Below are 12,962 nucleotides of genomic sequence, written 5' to 3'. Positions count from 1 at the left end.
TGCAATTTTCATATGATGGATGCTTATATCTATTTTTGTTGGGTTAAAATGCATGTCTAGGAGCCTAGTCAACTCTAGGGTGTGTATTTTGAGCATGTCTAGGACGGAGTTAGAGGCTTGACCCCCTCTAATTCCTAAGCTAGAAACCTTCAATTTCATATTCGAGGGGTTATAAGCATGGTGATTTACACCCGTTGCGTGATTGCGCGGGCGGGTCGCTTAGTAGTCTAATTCCTCGATCTCTACGCCTCTTGATGTGAATTAGTGACCCTTGAACCGGCTCTAATTCATGCCAAGTGAGTTCCTACGGCCCTTGAACCGGAGTAGGAATACCATGAAAGGGAATTTCGGTCCTTGAGCCTTGAACCGCCTTGGATACGACTACCGCCAAAGTAGGAATTTGCATCTACATTAGATTAGCTTCCGACACATAGAATTTGGGTGAAGGAGCCTCCCTAACACCCGACATTCTCATTTTTATTGTTTACATTTCATTTTTATTTTTATTGCTTTACATTCATTATCTTTTTGTTAAGTTGAAATCAACTCCCAAATATTGAAATCTTCCACTCATTTGTGCATATCCACCACTAGGCTCTTAGTTTTGATTAGGCTTTGGTGAGAACCAAAACCGAGCATTGCTAGGGCTTGGTGCCTTAGATTAACATTTTTATTTATTTTCTTTTTCTTTTCTTTGTTTGTTAAGTGTCTTTATTTCCGATTACCCAAGGATTGTGGGTTAGCCACTAATCCCCGTGGTACGATAAACTTTGGGCATAATATTTCCCTATCTTGACAATGATATGTACGCTTGCGTAAATGTGTATCCAAGTCACTAGGGCATTGGTTATGCGCACCAACCTGCCTATATCTGCATGGGGTTATTCAATATTGCACGCAGCTTTACTTATTCGTTTCAGACCCATAGCTAGCCAACCATTTTCTGCGTACCAGTTGGTAACTGGATATGAGCCTGACATTTCACACTTATGCATATTTGGTTGCGCAGTATATGTGCCTATTGCGCCCCCACAGCGCACCAAAATGGGTCCTCAGAGACGATTAAGTATTTATGTTGGATACGAATCCCCAACAATCATCCGCTATTTGGAACCCTTGACAGGCGATCTCTTTACCGCTAGATTTGCGAATTGTCACTTTGATGAGACAGTCTTCCCGTCGTTAGGGGGAGATAGGAAAAAAGATTTTCCAAGGGAACGACAGGAATTGTCGTGGTTTGTCCCCACTCTATCTCATTTTGATCCCCGCACTTCACAAAGTGAAAGTGAAGTGAAAAGAATAATCGATCTTCAGAACGTAGCAGATTCGATGCCTGATGCGTTTACTGATATCGCAAAAGTAACGAGATCACATATACCAGCTGCAAATGTGTCTGCAAGGTTAGAAGTCCCCAACAAAGGGCACGGTGCCGTAGATAGAGGCACTGCAACCGCACTTAGTGGAGGTGTGGTCGAGGCCGTGGCTCCCCAAGGAAGAGGGGGAGGCCACTTGGTTCGATTGACACTCACCCAAGGAAGAAGAGGGTGAGTAAGGCACAAACCAATCATCAATGTATAGAATCCCTCTCATGAGATTGTCTCTGATTATGGTTATGTCCATGAATCAATACTGGAGGACGCTCCGATGTTAAAAATGATTCCAGAGAACAAAGAAATCTCAGAGGATTATGAGAGTGCGTATGAGTTGATAGAAAGATCTTCCATACACATTGATGATATGTACTGTTGCTCAAGGAATCATAGAGCACGATGATATCGAACCACGCTCTGTTGCAAAATGTCAACAAAGAGCAGATTGGCCTAAATGGAAAGAAACAATCCAGGCAGAATTAGATTCTCTGACAAAGAGACAGGTATTTGGTCCGGTAGTGCTAACCCCACCAAATGTAAAGCCTGTAGGACATAATTGGGTCTTTGTCAAAAAGCGTAATGAGAATAATGAAGTTTTGAGGTACAAGGCTCGCCTTGTGGAGTAAGGTTTCTCACAACGCCCTGGAATTGACTACGAGGAGACATACTCTCCCGTAATGGACGTTATAACGTTCCGCTACTTAGTTAGCTTAGTAATTTTCGAAGGACTGGAAATGCAGCTCATGGATGTGGTTACTACATATCTCTATGGGGATCTAGATTCAGAGATATATATATATATATATATATATATATATATATATATATATATATATATATGAAAGTGCTTGATGGCCTTACATTACCCAAGTCAAGTGACTCTAAACCACAGAGTGCGTTTGCAATTAAGTTGAAACGCTCACTTTACGGAATGAAACAATCCGGGCTGATGTGGTATACCCGTCTAAGTGACTACTTGATTGGAAAGGGATATAAGAACGATGAAGTATGCCCCTGCGTATTCATAAAGAAAACAAGTTCCGGATTTGCAATTGTAGCTGTATATGTCGATGATATGAACATAATAGGTACTCTGGATGAAATAAGAGAAACCACGAGCTACTTGAAATCCGAATTTGAGATGAAGGATCTTGGGAAAACTCGATTCTATCTAGGCCTTGAACTAGAACACCGAGTTTGTGGAATACTAATCCACCAGTTTGCATATGTCCAAAATTCAGGCGATATAACATGGACAAAGCGCATCCTGCTAGCACTCCCATGATCGGTCGAATCTTGGATGCAAGGAAATATCCATTTCGTCCAAAGGAAGATGATGAAGAGGTGTTGGGAGCTGAAATTCCCTATCTAAGTGCAATAGGCGCATTATTGTACTTAGCCCAATGTACTCGACCAGACATTGCATTCTCAGTGAACTTGTTAGCTAGATTTAGCTCAGCGCCAACGCAGCGTCACTGGAATGGTATCAAGAACATTTTCGATACCTAAAAGGAACCATTGACTTGGGACTGTTCTTTCCCTACAGAGAGACAAGAGGGACCGCAGATGGAACTGCAATCCCTAAAGGAAATGTTGATGGAGAAAGCGCCACTCCCTACACCGAAACGCTAAATGACGTTTTGTTTGGTTTTGCTGATACTGGGTATCTCTCTGACCCACATAAAGATCGTTCCCAAAACTGGTTATGTATTTACCATTGGGAACACGACGATATCTTGGAGATCAACCAAGCAAACCCATGTGGCTACCTTCTCGAACCACTCAGAGATCATTACTCTACATGAGGCGGTTCGTAAGTGTGTATGGTTAAGAGCTATCATCACACATATTCGAGGGACTAGTGGTTTGAGTTCTACCACTGAAGAGCATGCTTGCATTAATAAAAATAATGCAGCTTGCATCGAACAGATGAAGCTAGGATATATCAAGGGTGATAATACAAAACACATATCGCCAAAGTTTTCCTACAATTAGCAACAACAAGGTCTCCTCAAGATTCAAATGAATCAAGTAAGGTCTGAGGAGAATCAAATGAATCAAGTAAGATCTGAGGAGAATGTGGTAGATTTGTTCACCAAATCACTGCCTAAGGACACATTTGAGAAACATGTGAAAAGCATAGGAATGCGAAGACTTTCCAAGCTCCCTTGATTAATGTAAGTATCAGGGGGAGGTGTAGACGTTAGGGGGAGTCTAACACACACATGTCATCCTCAAATGTAAAAGGTGCGTTGTGCTCTTTTTCTTCGACCAATGTGTATTTTTTGTCCCACAGGGTTTTTATTGTTACTTGGCAAGGTTTTTAGTGAGACAACAACTCATGCACCATTTCATCTTTGACTTGGCACAAGGGGGAGTGTTAAAGGAAAAACACATTATGTGCCTTCGTCAAAGTGATTGACGGAGAGGGAATCAAGCAATTAGCAATTACCATCAATCAGCATGGATTACGGACCAATCAGTAGTTAATGTCATCATTGTAATTGTTCTTTCTATTGTAATTCTCTCCCTATATAAAGGGGTTATGAAATGAAATGAGTAAACCAATTCCAATTGTAATTTTACTTTTACAAGATAAGGGTTATTATGTCTGACACAATAATAAATAAGGAGAGTTTTATGGTGCTAGGGTTTTGCTCTGCTAGGGTTTCTGGCTAGGGCTTCTTCGCATCTTCTTCTCTTGGCATCCTCCTCTCTTCCACCATGGTTGATCACGTTACCGCTCGTCTGGCAGCCGCTTTGGCGATCTCTGAAGATGGCCGGACATCCTTTGGTCCGACTGGTGCTGCTGCTGTGTCTTCTCATCACTTCGCGGTGGGGAGACTTCTCTCCGTTACGGCCAAGCGTCGGGCTGATCCCAAGGCTTTCTTGGGGACTATGACCTCCTTATGGGGGCTTGGCAATCGTCTCTCTGCACGCGCAGTCAATGACCGATTTGTTTTTCAGTTTTCAAACCCAGAGGATCGTCAAAGGACGGTTGAGGGAGGGCCGTGATTTTTTGGAAAATGGGCGCTGGCTATGGCTGAGTTCAATGGTTTGAAAGATCTGGCGCAAGTGCCGATCTCTTCTTTTCCAGTATGGGTGGAGATTATGGGTTTACCTCCGGCCTTAGTTACTGAGGGCGCTGTGGCGCTCATTGGTGCTACCTTAGGGGAGATCATGCATCTGGACAAGGCTGGGATTCGTAAGGGCACGACGGTTAGGGTTCGTATCCATCATGCTCTGTCGTCTCCGGTGAAACAGGTTTTCCCTCCATCCACCTTTGATTTCACCTCTGGGGCATCTGCGATGGTAAGGTTCCGCTATGAGAGACTCGTTGGGTTCTGCCGGGTCTGTGGTATGATGGAACATCAGCGGTCGGGTTGCGGTGGCCCTCCGGAAGCGCTGCAGGTCTCTGTTGGCGCCAACCCTAACCCTAGCTTGGTGGGGTCTGCTGCTCCGAGTCTTGCGGAGGTTTTGGCTCAGTCCACAGCACCTAATCTGTTTACTTCCGTGGCTAAGTCTTCACTCTAGGGTTTCTCGGTATCAGCTCTGGCGGCCCAACTGGCCAAAATCCCATCTCCGGTTCAGGGGGCTAGTGCGCCCATGCAAGCTGCTGTAGTGGTCCCATCTCTCAGTGGGAAGAAGAGAACATCCTCTACGGCCCTCATGCAATATTCTAAGCGTAAGAAGACAATTGAGGAGGCTCCTCAGGTGGAGGCCGTTGATCTTGGTTTTGAACCTGAATTGGCCCTGAAGAGTAAGAACGAGGTTATCTTAGTTTCTCCGGCAAAGAAGGTTAAATTGGGACGTCCTCCTGGGCGTAAGAATAATCCAAAACCAGTGGGTTTGAAACCTAAGAAGCTGATTTCTGAGGATCCAAAACCTCGAAGGAAGAGGAGTTTTAAGGCAGTGGAAAATCCTTCCTCTGGTGAAGGCAGCTCGGGTTTGGCTGCGGGAACACCAACCCTTACTGATAGGGAGGTTCACATGTCTTCTGGCAAAGGTTCTGAGTCTGAGGAATGCACTCCCATGGGTGCCCTCGAATAGGGGACGTCGAAGGGAACATGAATAAATTGGGATGGTCTTTTGTCTTTGGTCGGGGACCATCCTAGTAGTGTCGAACTATGTTTCTACAGCACTTGAGCTTCATCTCATGGATTCATTATGTTTGTTTAGTCTAGGTTTGTCTTAGATTTTTCATTCATGACTCTTTCTGTCGTTGCCCGGAGTCCGGGTGAGTCATCTCTTGTAATGTTTCCTACTTTACTTCAATGGACTGACACCCCCCGCGTTCAAAAAAATGTCTGACACAATTGTCATACAACTAGCTAGATCGAGATCAATGGATGTGCATGATCGAAGTTAACAGGTATGGGTTGATTATCGATTGACATGAACATAAATATGACACAACTTGCTAAACATGTTAACAGGAGCATGCCATATTTAATGGAATAGGTTAAACCAGTGAATATGGCATGAGTTAACTAATTGAACAAGTTATGTTACGACGCAGAGCAATACGACATGACTAACTAAGATGAAACAGAAAATAAGATGAAATCAATGTTAACGTTCGTAATCCAAACTAGCATGCTTATGTTGTCAAGGTCATAAACAATGGCTTCACATTTCAGTTAGTACTTCTAGAACCAGTAAATCCTCAAAACCAATAACCGATCTCGTAGACTCGTACCGTCAATTAATTGATCATTGATGTGCTCCACGTATAAACTGTTTAGATTGGAGTATATGAATCTCATACAAGAAAATAGGGACTTTGTCTATGAGTTTTATAATTGTATGTTTATATAAGGACTTAGATCAACTTCACCTATTATCAAATGATTTTAGATGCATGAAGCCTAGATTACAACCTGAAAACACTGTAGCAATAGCAAAAACTGGTCCCCCCTTGTTTCTGGTCAAGACTCCCGTCCCCATATAGGTTCTCATGTTTAATACATTTTCCTTTCCTTATCTCCTTCCTATTTCTTCCACGAAATTCATCAACACATTGACCACTGAGATATATATATGTCTCTCTCTCAATTATTCAGAGAATGACAAAGAAGATTTAGATTTAGATTTGGCTTCAGCTTGGTTGACTAAACGATCCTTCAAGACCCCAAGTCAAGCACCCTGTAATTGTTATTGCATAATATTACAGGGCTAGCTAGTTCAACCGTCGAAGCACCTAAAGGGAGTTAGTGCGTAGTTAGTGCTGAAGTAAGTATGACAGAAGTGATCCTTCTCTTCCTTCCGATGGTTACCTTGCTCGGCTTTCCCACCACAAAAGCCGACTACCACGCCCATATTTGCCCAAACACCACCGTCTTCACCGTAAATTCAACCTTCCATCTCAACCACAATCCCAAGCTCCACGTCGGCTTTCCCACTAAAATAGGCCAACCATGCTATCGGTTGCTCAAATGTTAAAAGCTGATCAACTAGGCCTTTCCAAACCTAAGTGACTTGCTTTCTATATAGAAAAATCTGCCATTCCCCTAAATCAGGTGTAAATTTAGAAACAAATTTCGTTTAATATTGCATCGTGCACTTTCTCTTTTCAATCTTTCATTCCTGTCTATATATCAATCTTCTTTATTTGTCTATATATCAGTCTTCTTTATTTGACTGTTATAATGATTTTTATTAAGACTTTTCAACACCCAAATATGTCTTCCCTACAAGAAATCGAGTTTCTAAAGGCTTTCACGTTGCGTAGCAAAAAATTTTAGTTATTCAATCTGTACTGTCGGCGAGAAACCCGACTTACGTTCATTTTGATTCGAAGATCTAAAAATTTATAGTGTGTGGCCAATTTCAAACAAAAGTGCGCTTTACATGGTCTTCGCATTTGATGCTTCTTATATCGAGAGACGGATAAGAATTTAACCTTTATTTTTTTGTAACATTGAAAAGAGACAACTACTTACTGAAAATTGATTGTAAGAGATTACTTATCTTGAGATTTAAATGTTTGTTACATAGAAAATACTAAGAACATGATTTCCAAACATCTTTTAGAATTTAAGTACTTAACACACTCATATGTTCCACACCGACTAAAGATATCTTACTATAACTGTTTCCTCTGAAAATCACCTCGGCCAAGATAACCGAGAGATCAAGAAACAAATGTCCTTCTCAATGAATCGATTGCGGGGTGTGAAAACACGCGGCCAGAAGGCCAAGCGTGTAATTGCGGATGTAGTAGACGTAATTTTGACTTATCAAGCAATTGTTGGCCGAGGAAGGAACTGATTCTCGGCCGATAGTTCGCTGTCTTTGGATCAAGGACTTGATGGCTGAAGGTCGGGTGAATTAGGTGTGGTTGTGAGAGTATGAGTGAATACGAATTGTCTGGTCACAGGGCTTAAGTCAATTGGATCCAAATAATAACAAGTAACAGTAAAAGTGAACTCGTAACGAATGAAATCTTCAAGATTAATAGCTACTATGCGACTACGAACAGTAAATAACATGATCAAACAAATAAAGCATAAAGACAATTAGAAGCAAATAAAAGATAGCAACAACGAAACTGAAATCTGGAATGGTTGAAAATTATTAACTATTGTTTGAATGAAACAAAGTAAACAATTTAAAATCAATACTAGGCTACAAGGAAAGTAAAGCAACTGAAATTGTAACTAGCAGAGCAAACTAACTAAGGAATATACGGAAATTCTACCTAAGCAAAAGATAAGACGAGAGCAAGAAAAGCTTGATGGCTTGAGTTTCTAGAGTTGTGTGCATGTGTGATGTCTTATGTCGATGCTTCTATTTATATTGGCTGCTCTGTGACTTGAACTGATCTCTTGACTCTTTGAAGTTGAGTGGAATTCGGCCTCCTCTTGGCCCAGTGACTCTATCTTGATTTGGCTCCAATACTTATCGTTGGCTCACTTGACGCTGGACTCTATCTTGCTTTGGCTCTGATGGTCGTCATCAACGGCTGTAATTAATCTTGAAGTAGACTATCTTGGATTGAACTCTCCTCATCGGCTAACAAACTTCAATTCGATTGAAATACTAACTTGATCAAATTTCATCTTTATTACTTATCGGCCTTCTCTGTCAATCGACTATCATCTTCCTAATTTGAGTTCAAGTTGGAAACTGACTAGAGTGATTTGAACAATTGGTCGATGGACTTTTAGTCAATAAATCTCTTTCAAATTGATGACTACGGGCCGGCCGATAACTAAAGGCCTAGCTTTATCTGGCTCAACTTAGACCAAATGAACTATCTAATTATCCATCGGCCAACATTTCTGGCTACCGGCCCAATTACTCGTTGAGCGGCTCATTGTAATTAGAAATCATTCAATAACCATGCACATTAGCTATGTCCGAGTGAACATGCAAATGTGGGTACAAACAATAACACACTTTTTTTTTTTTGCCTCTATAGAAATAACACACAGTTTTTCTACATGGTTTTTGCCTTCCCCCTTTTTGTAATTTTCTAGTAAATTGAAGGAGATATTGGACAAGTGAGACACTAAAAGCTGGCTTGACTTGACTTTCGGGTCGTGATAGCTCGCGTAACGTTTGGGTCATTGAAGTCCCTCCATTTCATTTTCACCTAATAACGGATGGTGTATGTAGAAGAGGAACCTATATATTATCTTTCCACTCCCGTCCCCATCTTCCACTTGTTACGTTTTACAAAATCTCTATTTCCTTGTCTCTTCCTCCGATTATTACCACTGAGATATCTTTCAACTCTGACCATTCCAATCCCAACAAAGAGCTATTAAAGTCCACCAGTCCTAAAGACCCAAGTCAAACACACGCTGGTTATACAATGATAATATACATGATCTATACGCTTACAAATCCAAAGGCAAAAGCAAGCAGATAGAGCTGAATTAACATGGCAGAAGTGATCCTTCTCTTCCTTTCAGTGGTCACCCTGCTAAGCTTTCCAACTACAAAAGCCGACTACCTCTACCATAGCTGCCCCAACACCACCGTCTTCACCCCAAACTCCACCTTCCAGTCCAACCTCAACCACCTCTTCTCCACTCTCTCCTCCAACGCCACACGCGACACCGGCTTCTACAACGCCACCTCCGGCCGTACCCCTAACGAAACCGTCTACGGCCTCTTCCTCTGCCGCGGTGACGTCACCACCACCGCTTGCAAGTCCTGCGTGACCACCGCAACCGCCGAGATCGTGCAGCGCTGCCCGGTCGAGAAAGATGTTGTGATATGGTACGACGACTGCCTGCTACGTTACTCCAACAAGTCCTTCTTCTCCGTCGCCACTGAGTCGCCGGGGGTGTTCATGTGGAACACGGGTAACATCAGCAGCGAACCGAACCGGTTCAACCAGGTTTTGGCGGCGAGTATGAAGGAGGTGGCCACGGCGGCTTCGAACGGCGGCGATAAGTTCGCGACGAGAGAGGCGACCTTCACGGAGTTGATTAGCTTGTACAGCTTAGGGCAGTGCACGCAGGACTTGTCTAGTTCTGATTGCAATCGGTGTCTTGTAGGAGCCATATCGCAGTTGCCGGGTTGCTGCGGCGGGAAGCAAGGGGGACGAGTTCTGTATCCGAGTTGTAATGTTAGGTATGAAGTTTATCCCTTTTATAACTCGACGTCAGCACCGGCGCCGGCGCCAGGGGCTCGGCCTCTTTCTCCGCCGAGCTCAGTGAGTAAAGGTAAAGTTCGGCCACTATTAAAAATTAGATTCATCTAGATCATGCTTGTTCGAAACATGAGATGTTCTAGTTTTTTTTTTTTTTTTTTTTTTTGAAATAGGGCCGAGATGTTCTAGATTTTTAAGTACTCGATGGGATGAAAAATTCGGAGCATCACATGTTATGGAAGTTTTGTTTGATTTAAGAATCTATAGTGTGTTAGATTGGCTAAAGTTCCCAACTTTTAATAGATGAAAAATTGGGAGCATCACATGTTTCGAAAGTTTTGTTTGATTTAAAAATCTATAGTTAGATTGCCTAATTAAAGTTCCCAAATTTATATTAAAAGTTTAGAACTTTAGAAAATGATGTCTTTATTAATTGTTGGAAAATCGATTGTCATTGACCTTGGTGGTGAGTTGTGAGAGAAGTATTGGCCCGTTTGGAATTGGAATGATTTAGGTTACATAGTGGTTGAATTATGCCTAACCATTGAGGATTAGTAAAGGGAGGGATTGATGTGGGTAGGATTAGGAATTGTTAAATCAATTTTTTGCCAATTGGGTTTGTGACTCGTTTCTACTCATCACTTTCTGCATTTTCTGTTTTATGAGTCTGAAGTGTTGTTCTTTATGCAGGGAAGAGCAAAACCTCCTGGAAATTGATTGTGGCCATTGCCGTTCCAATTGCAGCCTCTTTGGTGCTTTTTGTGATCGGCTACTGCCTCATTACTAAGAGGGCAAAAAAGAAGTACAATGCAGTACCAGAAACAAGTAATGATTTTGATTACAGTTTTACTTTGCTTTTGGATTTCTCCTGGAATCAAGTCTTCTAAAAGTTCAGTGGATTTATTGATTTATCGTGCAGGTGTGAATGACATTTCTAGTGTAGAGTCTTTGCAATTTGATTTTGGTACCATTGAAGCTGCTACAAACAATTTCTCTGATGATAACAAGTTAGGCGAAGGTGGATTTGGTCAAGTCTACAAGGTATATAAATGCGCCGATCATTATGGTCTAGGAAGTTTCAATTTCATGTCCATGAATCAAAAAAACCTTAAATCTGAATAGCTTGAGAACCTAGAAGGTTTCAAGGCTGTAATCTAAAAATGTTGTGCAAGAATGACGAATCCATTGGCTGATTAAAGTTTGATCTCAGGGTTTGCTTTCTGATGGTCAAGAAATAGCTGTCAAGAGGCTATCAAGGAACTCTGGCCAAGGTGCACAAGAATTTAAGAATGAGATGGTACTGGTAGCCAAGCTTCAACACCGAAATCTGGTCAGGCTATTGGGATTTTGCTTGGAAGGGGAAGAAAAGATGCTTGTTTATGAATACGTCCCCAACAAAAGCCTCGACTATATTCTATTTGGTCTGTACACTGAAGCATCTGATAATCTATCGTAGTGGAACAGCATTACTTCAACATTGATTTGATATTAGTTCCTTGATGATAACTTGTTTACTTGATTTTGATGATTTGCAGACCCTGAGAAACAAGGACAACTGGATTGGTCGAGACGTTACAAAATTATTGCAGGGATTGCCCGAGGAATTATGTATCTACATGAAGACTCCCGGCTAAGAATTATACATCGTGATCTTAAAGCCAGCAATATATTGTTAGATGGGGAAATGCATCCAAAAATATCTGATTTTGGCATGGCGAGGATTTTCGGCGTTGATCAAACTCAAGCAAACACAAATAGAATTGTTGGAACATAGTAAGTTCCCATTCATAAATTGCCTTTTTGTATATGATTGTAGAATCCTTGTTCATGCTCTCTGCATTTACCATTTTGCTAATATTTCTTCACTGATGATTCTACTTGCAGTGGTTACATGTCTCCAGAATATGCAATGCATGGACAATTTTCTATCAAGTCCGATATCTATAGTTTTGGTGTCTTAGTTCTAGAAATTATCAGTGGCAAGAAGAATAGTTACTTCTTCCAAACAGATGCAGCTGAGGACCTCGTGAGCCATGTAAGCTTAAGCTAAAAACTCCAGTTTTGCTCTTCTTTGCTAAGTTGCCAACAGAATAACCTAAAGTAAATTTATGAACTTATGCAGGCTTGGAAACTATGGAGGGATGGAACTCCTTTGGAATTTTTGGATCCATGTCTGAGAGATTCTTATTCTAGGAATGAAGTTATCAGATGTATCCACATTGGCTTACTTTGTGTTCAGGAAGATCCGGCTGACAGACCTACAATGCAATCACTAGTTCTTATGCTCAACAGCTACTCTGTTTCTCTACCATTACCTCAAGAGCCAGCATTTTTCCATAGGACTAGATCGGAGTTCATGCCAAAGATACCGCTGGAGTATGATCAGTCTATCAGCAAGTCAAGTCCATCGGTTTATGAAGGATCAATCACTGAAGTATATCCTCGATAAAGTAATTAAGGCACCCTTCTGTTGTAATATCTGTTTATATTTTCTTTGAGGATGAAACTGGAATTAGTTGTGGCATATACTTATTTAGGATGTGCATGTTCTTTAAATTTTGGCATCCCAAAGTCAATAACCACCAAAGATGTAGAATTCTGCTCAGATGTGATAGCTACCCCATAGGTAGTTCTGTTCACATTGATAATGACTAGCTGAAGCTATGAATTATAATCTCTCTTTTAACCATCTTCTAGATGAGTGAAATACGTACAATTTTTGAAGATGCTTGATCTGTACCGCATCGAGTGTTTGCCTGGTATCCAGAATTTAACTACCTAAACATCTTGCTCGTACCAAGAGTGTGAATGTAACCATACTTCAGACTAAAAATTCAATCATAATATACCTAAAATGCATGAGTATGTGAGAAAAGTATGATGAAAGTATTTAATTCGTTACGTTTGGTTTATCTCACTTAATACAGAACACATTAATAAAAGGAAAAAGTAAACCAGCCTAGAACACGGTTTGTCTGAAAATTGCA

General features: G+C 41.3%; 1 protein-coding gene across 1 annotated transcript; it reads left to right on the top strand.

Moving 5' to 3' along the window:
* The first annotated feature begins 9,110 nt into the window (after positions 1-9,110).
* Positions 9,111-12,664, top strand: LOC133729831 (cysteine-rich receptor-like protein kinase 10). The gene is made up of 7 exons (XM_062157404.1): positions 9,111-10,048; positions 10,666-10,800; positions 10,895-11,016; positions 11,186-11,396; positions 11,511-11,748; positions 11,860-12,010; positions 12,098-12,664. Exons 1-7 carry the CDS (start codon positions 9,259-9,261, stop codon positions 12,422-12,424), a joined length of 1,974 nt encoding a protein of 657 aa, XP_062013388.1. The 5' UTR covers positions 9,111-9,258; the 3' UTR covers positions 12,425-12,664.
* Positions 12,665-12,962: the final 298 nt, after the last annotated feature.

The sequence above is a fragment of the Rosa rugosa genome, chromosome 2, assembly GCF_958449725.1.
Source record: "Rosa rugosa chromosome 2, drRosRugo1.1, whole genome shotgun sequence".
NCBI classification, from domain to species: Eukaryota; Viridiplantae; Streptophyta; class Magnoliopsida; order Rosales; family Rosaceae; genus Rosa; species Rosa rugosa.
This window is presented reverse-complemented; position numbering and strand designations above follow the sequence as displayed.

Coding starts and splice junctions, on each gene's coding strand:
- LOC133729831 (XM_062157404.1), top strand. CDS start 9,259: ATGGCAGAAGTGATCCTTCTCTTCCTTTCAGTGGTCACCCTGCTAAGC. Junction 10,049..10,665: donor GCCGAGCTCAGTGAGTAAAG/GTAAAGTTCGGC, acceptor TTCTTTATGCAG/GGAAGAGCAAAACCTCCTGG. Junction 11,397..11,510: donor CCTCGACTATATTCTATTTG/GTCTGTACACTG, acceptor GATGATTTGCAG/ACCCTGAGAAACAAGGACAA.